Here is a 21,816-nt window from a genome sequence, read left to right as displayed (position 1 = left end):
TCACTTATACCGTCAACCAATCAATGTTTAGTATCACTTATACCGTCACACAATCTATGTTTAGTATCACTTATACCGTCACACAATCTATGTTTAGTATCACTCATCCCGTCAACCAATCAATGTTTAGTATCACTTATATCGTTAACCAATCTATGTTTAGTATCACTTATATCGTTAACCAATCAATGTTTAGTATCACTTATACCGTCACACAATCTATGTTTAGTATCACTTATACCGTCAAACAATCAATGTTTGGTATCACTTATACCGTCACACAATCTATGTTTAGTATCACTTATACCGTCAACCAATCAATGTTTGGTATCACTTATACCGTCAACCAATCAATGTTTAGTATCACTTATACCATCAACCAATCAATGTTTAGTATCACATATACCGTCAACCAATCAATGTTTAGTATCACATATACCGTCAACCAATCAATGTTTAGTATCACTTATACCGTCAACCAATCAATGGTTAGTATCACTTTTACAAATTACATAAGCGATTTAATGATAAAACATCGTAAGTATATACAATATATGGCAGAATATATATGGCGATTGTCTACAGAACTTAGTTCATCAAAATTAAGTCATTTATGTTTCTGATCTTAGATCATTACAATTTGTATTCTATTGTGAAATAATCATAGTCATTTAATCTACTTCATACCTATGGAGTAAAAAATTCGTATTTTTGCACAGCAAGATACAAGAAATGAGTGAAGTAACTGGTTTAATTCGCGTGAAATTTTTCTAACGGACACTTTTCTAAGCGGCCAGGCTATATCTAATCCTATCCGATACTATTAGGGTTGGGCTGCGCATACAAAATCTTTGTTACACTTAACCCGAACCGTCACTGCTCGGATTTGCCGTTGCTTACACACGGTTTTGACCACTTCTATCAACTGCGTACTCAGACGGTGGTGAGCGGTCATTTTGGTTGAGAGAGCTGTAGTGTTCAGAGGTACCTAAAACTTGGTACTCGGATGGTGGTGAGCGGTCATTTTGGTTGAGAGAACTGTAGTGTTCAGAGGTACCTAAACATTGGTACTCAGACGGTGGTGAGCGGTCATTTTGGTTGAGAGAACTGTAGTGTTCAGAGGTACCTAAACATTGGTACTCAGACGGTGGTGAGCGGTCATTTTGGTTGAGAGAACTGTAGTGTTCAGAGGTACCTAAAACATGGTACTCAGATGGCGGTGAGCGGTCATTCTGGTCAAGAGTGCTGTACATTTGATTTGGACCAATCGTCCGTGACTCATTAAAACATTCGGTGGATTTTTTTCTGTCGTGAAAAACACAAAACACGCAGACGATAACCATAGCCATGGCTGCCAATACCTCAACAACAGCACCGACTATCAAACCGATGTAGAACGAGCTACAAGACTGAAATTCACACTTTGATATTTCAGTTGTAGACATATTCTTATCAGGACGCAGATTTACCTGAATAAATTTGGGGCTAGCTACACACAATGCTGCGAGTTTTGTGTCGCAATGTCGTACACGGGGATAGAGACTTCCATTTTTTACAGCAGCCGAGATACAGTGTAAGGGATCAACATAGGGTTGTTCTTCATTGTACCACCGAAATGTCTCAAACCGAAATACAGCGGCGCATAATGAAGTGTTCTTGTTGTCTCCTAATACGTCTCTAGCCTCTTCATTTGACCAATCAAATATAACGAACCCACCTACCGTTCCAATCCGATCAGTCTGTAAAAGCTGAGATAAGTCAATAATGCTTCCATTTTGGCACGAAGTACAAGAGATACTTCTCAGAACGGATTGTCCATTTCTCATCAAAATCTTTTTACAGTTCCCGATGCTAGAGTCTTGTGGAATATCAATTGGCTCGAACACAGGTAAGATTGGCGAGTTATTATCAATGTAGAAGACTCCGACTTCTGAGGAGGATTCCATATTTATATATTTACCACGTATTTTTTTATGCTTCTGCGATTGGTTAAAGGCATTATCACCACAAGCACAGAATAACATTCGTGACTGAATCAAAGTGAATGTTGTTTTACATTTCTCGAAGCAATCTTTTATACTGTTTGACCTGACGACCTTGGCTTTACGTCCATCTAGTTTATCCTCCTTATATCCGTACTTCAAAAGTTTAAGCCACGGTGTGTATATTACACTGGATCCTAGCCACACCTCCTCCTCCATATCTTGAATATTGACGTAAATTTCTGATAGGGACATGTTTGGTGGAAGCCCTTTACCCAGGACATCACATTCACCGTCCACGATGACGTCATTCCAAGACTTAGGTGACTTAGATAGTGTAACGTTGAAGTCGTATATCTGTTGTGCACCAACATTACATAATAGCACTGACCAGAGGACATAGCTATCCATAGCAAATGGTCTTTCTATCAGGAATGTAAATCTCTTAAATATCAACTAAACAATGACGGTCGTGTATTTTACACAATCACTTTAAATTGATGTGATCCTCGGAAGGAACAATGAGTGCTTGAAAAGAGATTGGATGATAGTTCGTCACGACCCCGGAAACAGATGCCGCCCGTTTTTCATTTTCTAGGTATTACATACCGCAGATGATGACAAAATGTCTTCATCATAATTTATCTTGTTTACACTTTAACTGATCACGGTCCTTTCAGAGAAAGAACGTAAATATTCAAAAACTTGAAAAAACATACCCCATGGATGCTATGAATCAAAGAACACACCCGCAACGTTCCCAGAAATCTTACGTTCAATTCAAAGCATTTTTTTCACTACCATTATCCGGGCTTATTGTTTACTGTATTTAATCCACTCTAATGTTTTGGCTCTCTCTCTCTCTCTCTCTCTCTCTCTCTCTCTCTCTCTCTCTCTCTCTCCTTTAAACTTCGATTCCTTCGCCATTATCAGCTATACTAATAAAAAAACATTAAGAAAATACCAACATGACAACATAATCATAATCCGAACGCAAGTCAAACAAGGGCAAATTATGAACAAAAGACAGAATTACACGGTGACGTCTGTTTCATCGACGACATCCGCCATGTAAACTTCGGCCAATCCAAGTTTGGTCACGTTCTCAAGTGAGAACAAGGTATACAACAACGAAACCAACAAGCAAACTAACGAGCATCAAACACGTCCAGAAAACGCAGTTTTAGGGATGACCAATATTTCAATTAGTTTATGGAGCAATATTTGCGACTCGAGTATCGCTTGAACACTAATGTATTCAAGTTGAGTACAGGAAATTATTGGTGCTCTATAAACTTATCTCCAAAACATATTCACTCAAACGTCTACTGCTTTAGCCTGGGTGGACATTAGAATCGTGCTTAACTGATCTCTCCGCTGTCCGAGGCTAGAATGATACGTGAAGACAATTATCCGTGGTATTAAATAACTTTATCTTTATTTACTACTTCCATTGTGCATTGTGTTCTATTTACCCCGGAAACTAACCCTATATCAACTAACCAGACATAACCAGTCATACAAACTAGCCAGACATACTTACTAACCCTATATAAACTAACCAGACATACAAACTAACTAGACATACTTACTAACCAGAAATACAAACTAACCAGACATACAAACTAACCAGACATACTTACTAACCAGACATACTAACTAGACCTACTAACTAACCAGACATACAAACTAACTAGACCTACAAAATAATTAGACATACTTACTAACCAGACCTACTAACTAACCAGACATACAAACTAACTAGACCTACAAACTAACTAGACCTACAAATTAACCAGACCTACTTACTAACCAGACATACAAATTAACCAGACCTACTTACTAACCAGACATACAAACTAACCAGATATACTTACTAACCATTTAACAAACTAACCAGGAACACGTTTAATTTAGATTACCACGAATGGCATCGAACGCTTGACCAGTATATAGGTATCATGTTTTTATCCTTTTTTGTCTATAAAATCTTTACAGTAGAACATTCTGAAATGAAATTGTAGGCATAGAAACGGCGTCAATATTTAGATAGCGGTTCCAATTGACGGGTTACACTGTCGGCAATGAATGATTTGTTTAAATCGAGTTGCAATCTTCATAAGACAACAACATTTGTAGGAAATGTGAATATAAGCACTGAACTGTCTTGTGGCATTTATAACCCTTATAAATGGCAAGAAGTTTTTCAGACTGCTGTGTATTATATGGATCTATGAGTCGCACTTTCCATTTTAACACATACATCCCCCTCTGGAACACTTTCTTTTTCGTTTACTTTCGGTGAATGACTCAGAACTAAATTGAATAGATGATTATAGTCTGACCATTGATAGCAGTCAACAACATGAAACCGCTTTCTGTCCGGTGGTTGGTACATGATGATTGACTTTTCACCCCTTTGAGTGTCCTGTGTTGTTGTAATAGAACATTGTAGAACAAACGTAAATAACTGATATATCTATGTAGATTTACATTATCTTATCAACCTGTTTATTTCACAAAGAAATTATCTCAGCGTCATAGTTAGATTTTTAGACATCAATGTAACATAACAAATAACAATGAGAAAATCATTTTCGTATCATTTATACCGTCAACCAATCAATGTTTGGAATCACTTATACCGTCAACCAATCAATGTTTAGTATCACTTATACCATCAACCAATCAATGTTTAGTATCACTTATACCGTCAACCAATCAATGTTTGGAATCACTTATACCGTCAACCAATCAATGTTTAGTATCACTTATACCATCAACCAATCAATGTTTAGTATCACTTATACCGTCAACCAATCAATGTTTAGTATCACATATACCGTCAACCAATCAATGTTTAGTATCACTTATACCATCAACCAATCAATGTTTAGTATCACATATACCGTCAACCAATCAATGTTTAGAATCACTTATACCATCAACCAATCAATGTTTAGTATCACTTATACCATCAACCAATCAATGTTTAGTATCACTTATACCGTCAACCAATCAATGTTTAGTATCACTTATACCGTCAACCAATCAATGTTTAGTATCACTTATACCGTCAACCAATCAATGTTTAGTATCACTTATATCGTTAACCAATCAATGTTTAGTATCACTTATACCGTAAACCAATCAATGTTTAGTATCACTTATACCGTAAACCAATCTATGTTTGGTATCACTTATACCGTCAACCAATCAATGTTTGGTATCACTTATACCGTCAACCAATCAATGTTTAGTATCACATATACCGTCAACCAATCAATGTTTAGTATCACATATACCGTCAACCAATCAATGTTTAGTATCACTTATACCGTCAACCAATCAATGTTTAGTATCACTTTTACAAATTACATAAGCGATTTAATGATAAAACATCGTAAGTATATTCAATATATGGCAGAATATATATGGCGATTGTCTACAGAACTTAGTTCATCAAAATTAAGTCATTTATGTTTCTGATCTTAGATCATTACAATTTGTATTCTATTGTGAAATAATCATAGTCATTTAATCTACTTCATACCTATGGAGTAAAAAATTCGTATTTTTGCACAGCAAGATACAAGAAATGAGTGAAGTAACTGGTTTAATTCGCGTGAAATTTTTCTAACGGACACTTTTCTAAGCGGCCAGGCTATATCTAATCCTATCCGATACTATTAGGGTTGGGCTGCGCATACAAAATCTTTGTTACACTTAACCCGAACCGTCACTGCTCGGATTTGCCGTTGCTTACACACGGTTTTGACCACTTCTATCAACTGCGTACTCAGACGGTGGTGAGCGGTCATTTTGGTTGAGAGAGCTGTAGTGTTCAGAGGTACCTAAAACTTGGTACTCGGATGGTGGTGAGCGGTCATTTTGGTTGAGAGAACTGTAGTGTTCAGAGGTACCTAACACTTGGTACTCAGACGGTGGTGAGCGGTCATTTTGGTTGAGAGAACTGTAGTGTTCAGAGGTACCTAAACATTGGTACTCAGACGGTGGTGAGCGGTCATTTTGGTTGAGAGAACTGTAGTGTTCAGAGGTACCTAAAACATGATACTCAGATGGCGGTGAGCGGTCATTCTGGTCAAGAGTGCTGTACATTTGATTTGGACCAATCGTCCGTGACTCATTAAAACATTCGGTGGATTTTTTTCTGTCGTGAAAAACACAAAACACGCAGACGATAACCATAGCCATGGCTGCCAATACCTCAACAACAGCACCGACTATCAAACCGATGTAGAACGAGCTACAAGACTGAAATTCACACTTTGATATTTCAGTTGTAGACATATTCTTATCAGGACGCAGATTTACCTGAATAAATTTGGGGCTAGCTACACACAATGCTGCGAGTTTTGTGTCGCAATGTCGTACACGGGGATAGAGACTTCCATTTTTTACAGCAGCCGAGATACAGTGTAAGGGATCAACATAGGGTTGTTCTTCATTGTACCACCGAAATGTCTCAAACCGAAATACAGCGGCGCATAATGAAGTGTTCTTGTTGTCTCCTAATACGTCTCTAGCCTCTTCATTTGACCAATCAAATATAACGAACCCACCTACCGTTCCAATCCGATCAGTCTGTAAAAGCTGAGATAAGTCAATAATGCTTCCATTTTGGCACGAAGTACAAGAGATACTTCTCAGAACGGATTGTCCATTTCTCATCAAAATCTTTTTACAGTTCCCGATGCTAGAGTCTTGTGGAATATCAATTGGCTCGAACACAGGTAAGATTGGCGAGTTATTATCAATGTAGAAGACTCCGACTTCTGAGGAGGATTTCATATTTATATATCCATGTATATGCTTCTGTGATTGCTTAAAGGCATTATCACCACAAGCACAGAATAACATTCGTGACTGAATCAAAGTGAATGTTGTTTTACATTTCTCGAAGCAATCTTTAATATTGTTTGAACTGACGACATCAGATTTACGTCCGTCTAGTTTACCCTCCTTATATCCGTACTTCAGTTTAAGCCACGGTGTGTATATTACACTGGATCCTATCCACACCTCCTCCTCCATATCTTGAATATTGACGTAAATTTCTGATAGGGACATGTTTGGTGGAAGCCCTTTACCCAGGACATCACATTCACCGTCCACGATGACGTCATTCCAAGACTTAGGTGACTTAGATAGTGTAACGTTGAAGTCGTATATCTGTTGTGCACCAACATTACATAACAGCACTGACCAGAGGACATAGCTATCCATAGCAAATGGTCTTTCTATCAGGAATGTAAATCTCTTAAATATCAACTAAACAATGACGGTCGTGTATTTTACACAATCACTTTAAATTGATGTGATCCTCGGAAGAAGCATTGAGTGCTTAAAAAGAGATTGGATGATAGTTCGTCACGACCCCGGAAACAGATGCCGATCGTTTTTCATTCTCTAGGTATTACATACCGCAGATGATGACAAAATGTCTTCATCATAATTTATCTTGTTTACACTTTAACTGATCACGGCCCTTTCAGAGAAAGAACGTAAATATTCAAAAACTTGAAAAAACATACCCCATGGATGCTATGAATCAAAGTACACACCCGCAACGTTCCCAGAAATCTTACGTTCAATTCAAAGCATTTTTTTCACTACCATTATCCGGGCTTATTGTTCACTGTATTTAATCCACTCTAATGTTTTGGCTCTCTCTCTCTCTCTCTCTCTCTCTCTCTCTCTCTCTCTCTCTCCTTTAAACTTCGATTCCTTCGCCATTATCAGCTATACTAATAAAAAAAACATTAAGAAAATACCAACATGACAACATAATCATAATCCGAACGCAAGTCAAACAAGGGCAAATTATGAACAAAAGACAGAATTACACGGAGACGTCTGTTTCATCGACGACATCCGCCATGTAAACTTCGGCCAATCCAAGTTTTGTCACGTTCTCAAGTGAGAACAAGGTATACAACAACGAAACCAACAAGCAAACTAACGAGCATCAAACACGTCCAGAAAACGCAGTTTTAGGGATGACCAATATTTCAATTAGTTTATGGAGCAATATTTGCGACTCGAGTATCGCTTGAACACTAATGTATTCAAGTTGAGTACAGGAAATTATTGGTGCTCTATAAACTTATCTCCAAAACATATTCACTCAAACGTCTACTGCTTTAGCCTGGGCGGACATTAGAATCGTGCTTAACTGATCTCTCCGCTGTCCGAGGCTAGAATGATACGTGAAGACAATTGATATCCGTGGTATTAAATAACTTTATCTTTATTCACTACTTCCATTGTGCATTGTGTTCTATTTACCCCGGAAATTAACCCTATATCAACTAACCAGACATACAAACTAACTAGACCTACAAACTAACTAGACATACAAACTAACCAGTCATACAAACTAACCAGACATACAAACTAGCCAGACATACTTACTAACCCTATATAAACTAACTAGACCTACAAACTAACTAGACATACTTACTAACCAGTCATACTTACTAACCAGACCTACTTAGCAACCAGACATACCTACTAACCAGACATACAAACTAACTAGACCTACAAACTAACTCGACATACAAACTAACCAGTCATACAAACTGACCAGACATACAAACTAACTAGACCTGCAAACTAACTAGACATACAAACTAACCAGACATACAAACTAACTAGACCTACAAACTAACCAGACATACAAACTAACCAGACATACAAACTAACTAGACCTACAAACTAACCAGACATACTTACTAACCAGACATACAAACTAACCAGACATACAAGCTAACTAGACCTACAAACTAACTAGACATACTTACTAACCAGACATACTTACTAACCAGACATACTTACTAACCAGACATACAAACTAAGTAGACCTACAAATTAACCAGACATACTTACTAACCAGACATACAAACTAACCAGACATACTTACTAACCAGACATACAAACTAACCACACATACTTACTAACCACACATACTTACTAACCAGACATACAAACTAACCAGACATACAAACCAACTAGACCTACAAACTAACCAGACATACTTAATAACCAGATATACAAACTAACCAGACATACTTACTAACCAGATCTACAAACTAACCACACATACTTACTCACCAGACATATAAACTAACCAGACATACAAACTAACTAGACCTACAAACTAACCAGACATACTTACTAACCAGACATACAAACTAACCAGACATACTTACTAACCAGACATACAAACTAACTAGACCTACAAAATAACTAGACATACTTACTAACCAGACATACAAACTAACCACACATACTTACTAACCAGACATACTTACTAACTAGACCTACAAATTAACCAGACATACTTACTAACCAGACATACAAACTAACCAGACATACTTACTAACCAGACATACAAACTAACCAGACATACAAACTAACCAGAGAAACAAACTAACCAGACATACTTACTCACCAGACATATAAACTAACCAGACTTACAAACTAACCAGGCATACAAACTAACTAGACCTACAAACTAACCAGACATACTTACTAACCAGACATGCAAACTAACCAGACTTACAAACTAACCACACATACTTACTAACCACACATACTTACTAACCAGACATACTTACTAACCAGAAATACAAACTAACCAGGCATACAAGCTAACCAGACATACTTACTAACCAAACATACTTACTAACCAGACATACTTACTAACCACACATACTTACTAACCAGACATACTTACTAACCAGACATACTTACTAACCAGACATACAAACTAACCAGACATACTTACTAACCAGACATACAAACTAACCACACATACTTACTAACTAGACCTACTAACTAACTAGACATACTTACTAACCAAACATACTTACTAACCAGACATACAAACTAACCAGACATACTTACTAACCAGACATACAAACTAACTAGACCTACAAAATAACTAGACATACTTACTAACCAGACATACAAACTAACCACACATACTTACTAACCAGACATACTTACTAACCAGACATACAAACTAACCAGGCATACAAACTAACCAGACATACTTACTAACCATATATAAACTAACCAGACATACAAGCTAACTAGACCTACAAACTAACTAGACGAACTTACTAACCAGACACACTTACTAACCAGACATATTTAGTAACCAGACATACTTACTAACCAGTCATACAAACTAACCAGACATACTCACTAACCAGACATACAAACTAACCAGACGTACTTACTAACCAGATAACAAACTAACCAGACATACAAACTAACCAGACATACTTACTTACCAGACATACTTACTAACCAGATAACAAACTAACCAGTCATACAAACTAACCAGACATACAAACTAACCAGACATACTTACTAACCAGTCATACAAACTAACCAGTCATACAAACTAACTAGACCTACAAACTAACCAGACATACTTACTAACCAGTCATACAAACTAACCAGTCATACAAACTAACTAGACCTACAAACTAACCAGACATACTTACTAACCACACATACAAACTAACCACACATACTTACTAACCACACATACTTAATAACCAGACATACAAACTAACCAGACATACTTACTAACCAGACATACAAACTAACTAGACATACTTACTAACCAGACATACTTACTAACCAGACATACTTACTAACCAGACATACTTAGTAACCAGACATACTAACTAACCAGACATACAAACTAACCAGACATACAAACTAACTAGACATACAAACTAACCAGACATACTTACTAACCAGACATACAAACTAACCAGTCATACAAACTAACCAGACATACTTACTAACCAGACATACAAACTAACCAGACATATAAACTAACCAGACATACTTACTAACCAGACATACAAACTAACCAGACATACTTACTAACCAGACATACAAACTAACCAGACATACTTACTAACCAGATAACAAACTAACCAGACATACTTACTAACCAGACATATAAACTAACCAGGAAAACGTTTAATTTAGATTACCACGAATGGCATCGAACGCTTGACCAGTATATAGGTATCATGTTTTTATCCTTTTTTGTCTATAAAATCTTTACAGAAGAAAATTCTGAAATGAAATTGTAGGCATAGAAACGGCGTCAATATTTAGATAGCGGTTCCAATTGACGGGTTACACTGTCGGCAATGAATGATTTGTTTAATTCGAGCTACAATCTTCATAAGACAACAACATTTGAAAGAAATGTGAATAAGCACTGGACTGTCTTGTGGCATTTATAACCCTTATAAGTGACAAGATGTTGGCAGACTTTAGTGTATTATGTATCATGTTTAAACAGATACGTCCCCTTCCGGGACACTTACTTGACAAAATACAATCTATCCTAGGTAGCTAACTATTCCAGTACGACAATATATCTTTTGACATAAAACCTGGGTTGATCCTTTTCCAGAAAACGACAGTGTTACTTGTTCTTGTTGCCCTATAGAGTGTGGAGTCTGAGGAGGTATGACTTCTTAAAAATGATAAATTCTCGATTAATTTGAGTTACATTTGAGGTAAACATTTTATAGCAAAAATTGCAATTCCACGGTATTAAAGCAGTTTGAATATCTGTAAGCCAATATTACAATGACCACACTTACCTTTCGTCTACTGAGATATTAACACGTTAATCACTATTGATGTTTCAGTGATATCAACTATTAAAATAAAGAATATAAAGAGTTAGTCTCAAACAGAAACAGTCAACTGGACAATGATCATATCTTATACCTGACTTTTCCTCTTTTCACTTTGTGGATCTTTACACGACTATCAGAGGGTTTGTTTGAAAGGAAAGAATCTTATGTGTGAAAAGATAGGTGTTTTATGCACACAGTGTTATTTTATATATTTATGCTCGGTGATCGACTCAGAAACGTATTAAATATATATTTTTTCATCTGGATATGCGAACAGCCAACAACAGCAAAACAACGTTTTGACTAATGTCACCATGCGGTGTCTGGGGTAGAAACAGGACAAATGTATCCGGGTTTTCCATTAGATGTACTAATCATTTCTCAGAAGACAGACTGATGAAGTTTAAATGTTAATTTAACATTGTAGCTCACGCTGGTTCTATGAATCATTTCCTTTAACAGCCTTTTTAGTAAATGTACTGGAATGCGGGTTTTCACTGTCGACAAAGGTCCGGACATAACACAAGATGTAAATTTACTTAAGATAGAGGGATCCTTTTAAGCACCCTAGAGAGTTCAGCTAGATCATTTATGATACAACGTAACGTTAATGATTGAATGAACTTGCATGTGACATAAGTGGCCAGTTGACCCTTGATAACAAATAAGTAAGGAGTTTATACACAAACATAAAATGTGCAGGTTACATGAACATTATCAACGCCCTTTCCTCATCCTCATAATATAATCTTAAACTGTATACACATTACATGATGGTAATACTTATTTCAATCATAACAAAACAAACGCTCAAAATTTATTCCAAAAACTGAGCTGTAGAATTTTGCATGATTAAAACTGAGCTGTAGTATTTTGTGTGGTTAAAACTGAGCTGTAGTATTTTGTATGGTTATAACTGAGCTGTAGTATTTTGTATGGTTAAAACTGAGCTGTAGTATTTTGTATGGTTAAAACTGAGCTGTAGTATTTTGTATGACTAAAACTGAGCTGTAGTATTTTGTATGGTTAAAACTGGGCTGTAGAATTTTGCATGATTAAAACTGAGCTGTAGTATTTTGTATGGTTAAAACTGGGCTGTAGTATTTTGTATGGTTAAAACTGAGCTGTAGTATTTTGTTTGGTTAAAACTGAGCTGTAGAATTTTGCATTATTAAAACTGAGCTGTAGTATTTTGTATGGTTAAAACTGAGCTGTAGTATTTTGTGTGGTTAAAACTGAGCTGTAGAATTTTGTGTGGTTAAAACTGAGCTGTAGTATTTTGTGTGGTTAAAACTGATCTGTAGTTTTTTGTTTGGTTAAAACTGAGCTGTAGTATTTTGTAATAACTGAGCTGTAGTATTTTGTATGGTTAAAACTGAGCTGTAGTATTTTGTATGGTTAAAACTGAGCTGTAGTATTTTGTATGATTAAAACTGAGCTGTAGTATTTTGTATGGTTAAAACTGGGCAGTAGAATTTTGCATGATTAAAACTGAGCTGTAGTATTTCGTATGGTTAAAACTGGGCTGTAGAATTTTGCATGATTAAAACTGAGCTGTAGTATTTTGTATGGTTAAAACTGAGCTGTAGTATTTTGTGTGGTTAAAACTGAGCTGTAGTATTTTGTGTGGTTAAAACTGAGCTGAAGAATTTTGTGTGGTTAAAACTGAGCTGTAGTATTTTGTGTGGTTAAAACTGATCTGAAGTATTTTGTGTGGTTAAAACTGAGCTGTAGTATTTTGTATGGTTAAAACTGAGCTGTAGTATTTTGTATGGTTAAAACTGAGCTGTAGTATTTTGTATGGTTAAAACTGAGCTGTAGTATTTTGTATGGTTAAAACTGAGCTGTAATTATTTTGTATGGTTAAAACCGAGCTGTATGGTATGGTTGTATGGTTGACACAAGCACATCATCTGAGTTTTAACAACGGGTAGATACCAAGGTATACATCGAAAGAAAGGCTGTGCTTATTATATAATAGAAGAGATGTAGAAGATAAAACTCACTCTATATGATCATACCCCGCTTACTGAGAATGAAAACTTACGCCGTATCTACCTGTGCCACTCTGTATTCAAGTAAACTGAAGTAAAACCTGCGAGAAAAACATTAGGAAATACTTAATCCATGCTTCGTTGTCACAGCCAAATGTTTGAAATTATATCATTTGTTTAGTATTGTGTTACTATTCCTGTGTCAACAATTAAATCAATCTAGGTATTATTCATAATGTGTCAGTTTCCGTCAGAATTGCATCGATTGTGTACACCTCCATCTATTATAATGTTTATATATACATATCCTGTATGTCCTATATGCTGTGCTGAATCTGGAAATAAATTGGACTTGATATTATCTGAACATCGTAGTGAAAACGTAGAGATTTACATGTCTAATTTGCTTTATTGTAACATAACAATTTAAAAGAAATCTATTTTGTATTATATTCTTGACGTAAGTATATCTTAACAATCAATGTTGATTAACACTCGTGAAGTGATTTCATTTTCAACAATTGTTTTTAACTTTTCATATGTTAACAGGATCGAATAGAAGGCTAGGTCTTGTAAGCCCTTCCAAAATTTAGTAGATGAATACAATACATATTCTGTTAGACACATCCAACATCCTTAACATCCATTAAGCTAAGAAGGTAAGGAGAGGTATTAACAATATGTTACCAGGAATTTATAGTAATTTAAGTTGATAATTATGTAAATAATACGATTTTATTGATAATCTAAGACAAATTAAAGTTCGTAAAGTCCAGTCGCATACGTAAAAAGATTTGATAGTAAACCAAACAATACATCGGAAGTATATACATTGTAGGATAGGAAACATTTGACGATTGCATACAGAACCACACTGGTCGTACTAAACCCTAGCCTGGGGGAATTGTCCTGGTCGTACAAATCCTAGCCTGGGAGAATTGTCCTGGTCGTACAAATCCTAGCCTGGTGGAATTGTCCTTTTCGTACTAAACCCTATCCTGGGGGAATTGTCCTGGTTGTACTAAACCCTAGCCTGTGGGAATTGTCCTAGTCGTACAAACCCTAGCCTGTGGGAATTGTCCTAGTCGTACAAACCCTAGCCTGGGGGAATTGTCCTAGTCGTACAAACCCTAGCCTGTGGGAATTGTCCTAGTCGTACAAACCCTAGCCTGGTGGAATTGTCCTGGTCGTACAAACCCTAGCCTGTGGGAATTGCCCTGGTCGTACAAACCCTAGCCTGTGGGAATTGCCCTGGTCGTACAAACCCTAGCCTGTGGGAATTGTCCTAGTCGTACAAACCCTAGCCTGTGGGAATTGCCCTGGTCGTACAAACCCTAGCCTGGGGGAATTGCCCTGGTCGTATTAAACCCTAGCCTGGGGGAATTGTCCTAGTCGTACAAACCCTAGCCTGGTGGAATTGTCCTGGTTGCACTAAACCCTAGCCTGGGGGAATTGTCCTGGTTGTACTAAACCCTAGCCTGTGGGAATTGTCCTAGTCGTACAAACCCTAGCCTGGTGGAATTGTCCTAGTCGTACAAACCCTAGCCTGTGGGAATTGTCCTAGTCGTACAAACCCTAGCCTGGTGGAATTGTCCTGGTCGTACAAACCCTAGCCTGTGGGAATTGCCCTGGTCGTACAAACCCTAGCCTGTGGGAATTGCCCTGGTCGTACAAACCCTAGCCTGGGGGAATTGCCCTGGTCGTATTAAACCCTAGCCTGGGGGAATTGTCCTAGTCGTACAAACCCTAGCCTGTGGGAATTGTCCTAGTCGTACAAACCCTAGCCTGTGGGAATTGTCCTAGTCGTACAAACCCTAGCCTGGTGGAATTGTCCTGGTCGTACAAACCCTAGCCTGTGGGAATTGCCCTAGTCGTACAAACCCTAGCCTGTGGGAATTGCCCTGGTTGTACAAACCCTAGCCTGGGGGAATTGCCCTGGTCGTACAAACCCTAGCCTGGGGGAATTGCCCTGGTCGTATTAAACCCTAGCCTGTGGGAATTGTCCTAGTCGTACAAACCCTAGCCTGGTGGAATTGTCCTGGTTGCACTAAACCCTAGCCTGGGGGAATTGCCCTGGTCGTACTAAACTCTAGCCTGGGGGAATTGCCCTGGTCGTACTAAACTCTAGCCTGGGGGAATTGTCCTGGTCGTACTAAACTCTAGCCTGGGGGAATTGTCCTGGTTGTACTAAACCCTAGCCTGGGGGAATTGTCCTGGTTGTACTAAATCCTAGCCTGGGGGAATTGCCCTGGTCGTACTAAACTCTAGCCTGGGGGAATTGCCCTGGTCGTACTAAACCCTAGCCTGGGGGAATTGTCCTGGTTGTACTAAATCCTAGCCTGGTGGAATTGCCCTGGTCGCAATAAACCCTAGCCTGGTGGAATTGTCCTTTTCGTACTAAACCCTAGCCTGGGGGAATTGCCCTGGTCGTACTAAACCCTAGCCAGGGGGAATTGTCCTAGTCGTACAAACCCTAGCCTGGTGGAATTGCCCTAGTCGTACAAACCCTAGCCTGGGGGAATTGTCCTGGTCGTATTAAATCCTACCCAACACTGTTCGGTTTGGCCTGGTCGTACTAAACCCTAGCCTGGTGGAATTGCCCTGGTCGTATTAAATCCTACCCAACACTGTTCGGATTGGCCTAGTTGGACAAGCCTAGCCGACGGTGTTCTGATTGGTCTGGTCGTACAAACTCTAGCCGACGGTGTTCTGATTGGTCTGGTCGTACAAACCCTAGCCGACGGTGTTCTGATTGGTCTGGTCGTACAAACCCTAGCCGACGGTGTTCTGATTGGTCTGGTCGTACAAACCCTAGCCGACGGTGTTCTGATTGGTCTGGTCGTACAAACCCTAGCCGACGGTGTTCTGATTGGTCTGGTCGTACAAACCCTAGCCGACGGTGTTCTGATTGGTCAGGTCGTACAAACTCTAGCCGACGGTGTTCTGATTGGTCTGGTCGTACAAACCCTAGCCGACGGTGTTCTGATTGGTCTGGTCGGACAAACCCTCATATCTCTATCTAACAATGGAAGCTAGAGACAAACTGACTTTTGTAGGTGCCGTTGTGAAAGTTTTCGACTGGTGGTCCAACAACTGATCAGATATGTAATTTGGTGTTTCAATTGCCGTTGTGATAGTTTTTCGACTGGTGGTCCAACAACTGATCAGATATGTAATTTGGTGTTTCAGTTGCCGTTGTGATAGTTTTTCGACTGGTGGTCCAACAACTGATCAGATATGTAATTTGGTGTTTCAGGTGCCGTTGTGATAGTTTTTTCGACTGGTGGTCCAACAACTGATCAGATATGTAATTTGGTGTTTCAGTTGCCGTTGTGATAGTTTTTCGACTGGTGGTCCAACAACTGATCAGATATGTAATTTGGTGTTTCAGGTGCCGTTGTGATAGTTTTTTCGACTGGTGGTCCAACAACTGATCAGATATGTAATTTGGTGTTTCAGTTGCCGTTGTGATAGTTTTTTCGACTGGTGGTCCAACAACTGATCAGATATGTAATTTGGTGTTTCAGGTGCCGTTGTGATAGTTTTTTCGACTGGTGGTCCAACAACTGATCAGATATGTAATTTGGTGTTTCAGGTGCCGTTGTGATAGTTTTTTCGACTGGTGGTCCAACAACTGATCAGATATGTAATTTGGTGTTTCAGTTGCCGTTGTGATAGTTTTTTTTCGACTGCTGGTTCAACAACTGATCAGATATGTAATTTGGTGTTTCAGTTGCCGTTGTGATAGCTTTTTTCGCCTGCTGGGCACCTTTCCACTCCCAGAGGCTGATGACCATATATGTACAACAACACCAGTGGACTAAGGAACTGTACATAGTTCAGGACTACCTGTTCTACATCTCGGGTGAGTGGCATATCTATTAAACAGGTGATTACAATAAATGATGTGAGTTGATGACTAAACAACAGGTGAGGTGATTACTATAACACAGGTGAGGTGATTACTATAACACAGATGAGTTGATCACTTTAACACAGGTGAGGTGATCACTATAACACAGGTGAGGTGATTACTATAACACAGGTGAGGTGATTACTATAACACAGGTGAGGTGATTACTATAACACAGGTGAGGTGATTACTATAACACAGGTGAGGTGATTACTATAACACAGGAGAGGTGATTACTATAACACAGGTGAGGTGATTACTATAACACAGGTGAGGTGATTACTATAACACAAATGAGTTGATCACTTTAACACAGGTGAGGTGATTACTATAACACAGGAGAGGTGATTACTATAACACAGGAGAGGTGATTACTATAACACAGGTGAGGTGATTACTATAACACAGGTGAGCTGATTACTATAACACAGGTGAGGTGATCACTATAACACAGGTGAGGTGATTACTATAACACAGGAGAGGTGATTACTATAACACAGGTGAGGTGATTACTATAACACAGGTGAGGTGATTACTATAACACAGATGAGTTGATCACTTTAACACAGGTGGCGTGATTACTATAACACAGGTGAGGTGATCACTATAACACAGGAGAGGTGATTACTATAACACAGGAGAGGTGATTACTATAACACAGGTGAGGTGATTACTATAACAAAGGTGGCGTGATTACTATAACACAGGTTACTTGGTTACTATACCACAGGTGAGTTGATTACTATAACACAGGTGGCGTGATTACTATAACACAGGTGAGGTGATCACTATAACACAGGTGAGGTGATTACTATAACACAGGTGAGGTGATTACTATAACACAGGTGGCGTGATTACTATAACACAGGTTACTTGGTTACTATACCACAGGTGAGTTGATTACTATAACACAGGTGAGTTGATTACTATAACACAGGTGAGTTGATTACTTTAACACAAGTGAGGTGATCACTATAACACAGGTGAGGTGATTACTATAACACAGGTGAGTTGATCACTTTAACACAGGTGAGGTGATTACTATAACACAGGTGAGTTGATTACTATAACACAGGTGAGTTGATCACTTTAACACAGGTGAGGTGATTAGTAGAACACAGGTGAGGTGATTAGTAGAACACAGGTGAGGTGATTACTATAACACAGGTTACTTGGTTACTATACCACAGGTGAGTTGATTACTATAATACAGGTGAGTTGATTACTATAACACAGGTGAGTTGATTATTTTAACACAAGTGAGGTGATAACTATAACACAGGTGAGTTCGTTACTATAACATAGGTGAGTTGATTACTATAACACAGGTGAGGTGATTACTAAAACACAGGTGACTTGATTACTATAACACAGGTGAGATGATTACTATGCAACAGGTGAGTTGATAACTATAGCACAGGTGAGGTGATTACTATAACACAGGTGAGGTGATTACTATAACACAGATGTGGTGATTATCATAACACAGGTAAGTTGATTACTATAACACAGGTGAACTGATTACTATAACACAGGTAAGGTGATTACTATAACACAGGTGAGTTGATTACTATACCACAGGTGAGTTGATTACTATAACACAGGTTACTTGATAACTATAACACAGGTGAGGTGATTACTATAACACAGGTAATTTGATTATTATAACACAGGTAAGTTGATTACTATAACACAGGTGTGGTGATTATCATAACACAGGTAAGTTGATTACTATAACACAGGTGAGCTGATTACTATAACACAGGTAAGTTGATTACTATAGCACAGGTAAGGCGATTACTATAACACAGGTAAGGTGATTACTATAACACAGTTGAGTTGATTACTATACCACAGGTGAGTTGATTACTATAAAATAGTTGATTCTCTCCTTTTTTTCCTCCTCCATAATTTAATGCATTCCTACTCTTCACACTCCGATTTTTAGAAGACTCATCCTTTCTTATTTCAAAAAATAAATTTTCAACAACGTATGAACTTTGACAGTGCATAAATCAGGATCAATTTTTAAACCAATGGCTCTTCACAGGTCTCCCAATAAAAAGAACTGATCGGCTAAATATGGTTATGGCCAAATGTTACGTATATGTTAGTCATAAAGAGCAGTCAAACTTAGATGGTGATTTTCTTTGTTTATTTAAGTTATTTACATTACTTGCTATTAGTGTCGACAACCAAATAAATTTTATTATTATGTTACCATGCAGTTTTATCATGCCGGGTTATATCTGGTTTCCCCTACTGACGTCGCTATGGCTGAGATATGCAATAGGACAGTAAATGTTTTCGGTAGCATTAGGCGACGTTTTACAGTATTGCCGAATCATTGCGTTTTGATAGTACTGTAATCACACGAACGGTTTTTACAACATCTCGGTAAGATATTATTTGGCATTGACTATGACCGTAAAACCTTATTTATTACTTACGAAAGTACACTCGAACCGGCTCTTCCGCGATCACCTTCCATCTCTATGTTGAGTTTTAGTGTCGAGGTCTAGTTACTTTATTAATCTAGTCAGATATTGTCCCTTTTAGTTTCAGAGATACAGACATAAATACTATACATGTTTCCATTGCTCTATGATTTCAAGTGATAGTGTTTTCATTTCCATGGACTAGCAAGCAAATATCTCATATTTATAAACTATTTATTTTACAACAATTGCGACACAAGTTATTTCAATTATACTAGTCACTCTTATTGTCCCGGATGTAAGCGCTCGAGGGTCTTATTATAGGGGAAAAACGGAGTAGCCGGGGAAAACCCACGAGGTCGGACATATGACCCCCTACCTTTTCACATCCGTTCCGGGAATCGAACCCAAGATGGCTAAGTGAAAGCCAAGTGCGCTACCCGACCACCCAAATATTTCACAATAATTATGTACAATTATATATACAAATAAACTGTATATATTTACATATTTAACTTGGTGCGCGTTATGTACTTACCCCAATGTAAATACAATTCGCTGCAGCTACAGAAAATAAGAAACAATCCTTAAATATCAACAACGTTGGTCAGTACCTCTGGATAAGAATAGTAAATGGTGACCATATGATTCGGAGTAACCCTAGTGGATGTTGACCCAGTGATTCGGGGTAACCCTAGTGAATGATGGCATAGTGCCTCGGGGTAACCCAAGTGAATGTTGACCCAGTGATTATGGGGTAACCATAGTGAATGTTGACCCAGTAGCTCGGGGTAACCATAGTGAATGTTGATCCAATGTTCGAGGTAATCATAGTGAATTGTGGCCCAGTGCCGAGGTGAGTATCTATACCGACAAGTAAGTTATTACGAGGTGTGTATCTATACCGACAGGTAAGTTATTACAAGGTGTGTATCTATACCGACAGTTAAGTTATTACAAGGTGTGTATCTATAAAGACAGGTAAGTTATTACGAGGTGTGTATCTATACCGACAGGTAAGTTATTACAAAGGTGTGTTATCTATACAGATAGTAAGGGTTTTACGAAGTATGTATCTATACCGACAGTGTTTTGTGTTGACGTGTGTATCTATTCCGACAGTGTTTTGTGTTGACGTGTGTATCTATACCGACAGTGTTTTGTGTTGACGTGTGTTTCCATACCGACAGTGTTTTGTGTTGACGTGTGTTTCTATACCGACAGTGTTTTGTGTTGACGTGTGTTTCCATACCGGCAGTGTTTTGTGTTGACGTGTATACCGACAGTGTTTTGTGTTGACGTGTATTTCTATACCGACGGTGAAGTCGTTTTGTGTTGACGTGTGTTTCTATACCGACAGTGTTTTGTGTTGACGTGTGTTTCTATACCGACAGTGAAGTCGTTTTGTGTTGAAGTGTGTTTCTATACCGACAGTGAAGTCGTTTTGTGTTGACGTGTGTTTCTATACCGACAGTGTGTGTGTGTTTCTATACCGTTGTGTTTCTATACCGACAGTGTGTGTTGAGTGTGTTTCTATACGTTTTGTGTTGACGTGTGTTTCTATACCGACAGTGAAGTCGTTTTCTGTTGACGTGTGTTTCTATACCGACAGTGAAGTCGTTTTGTGTTGACGTGTGTTTCTATACCGACAGTGAAGTCGTTTTGTGTTGACGTGTGTTTCTATACCGACAGTGTTTTGTGTTGACGTGTGTTTCTATACCGACAGTGTTTTGTGTTGACGTGTGTTTCTATACCGACAGTATACCGACAGTGTTTTTGTGTTGA

General features: G+C 38.2%; 1 protein-coding gene across 1 annotated transcript in view; it reads left to right on the top strand.

Moving 5' to 3' along the window:
* The window catches only part of LOC132547679 (neuropeptides capa receptor-like), a 126,222-nt gene that overhangs the window by 99,751 nt on the left and 4,655 nt on the right, over positions 1–21,816 (top strand). The window contains exon 3 of the mRNA XM_060211469.1: positions 17,414–17,545. Coding sequence (XP_060067452.1) covers positions 17,414–17,545 — 132 coding nt within the window. The remainder of the gene's footprint in view (positions 1–17,413; positions 17,546–21,816) is intronic.

This window comes from Ylistrum balloti, unplaced genomic scaffold (assembly GCF_031769215.1).
Source record: "Ylistrum balloti isolate Yb309-2 unplaced genomic scaffold, AGI_CSIRO_Ybal_v1 Utg369972, whole genome shotgun sequence".
Classification (NCBI taxonomy): Eukaryota; Metazoa; Mollusca; class Bivalvia; order Pectinida; family Pectinidae; genus Ylistrum; species Ylistrum balloti.
This window is presented reverse-complemented; position numbering and strand designations above follow the sequence as displayed.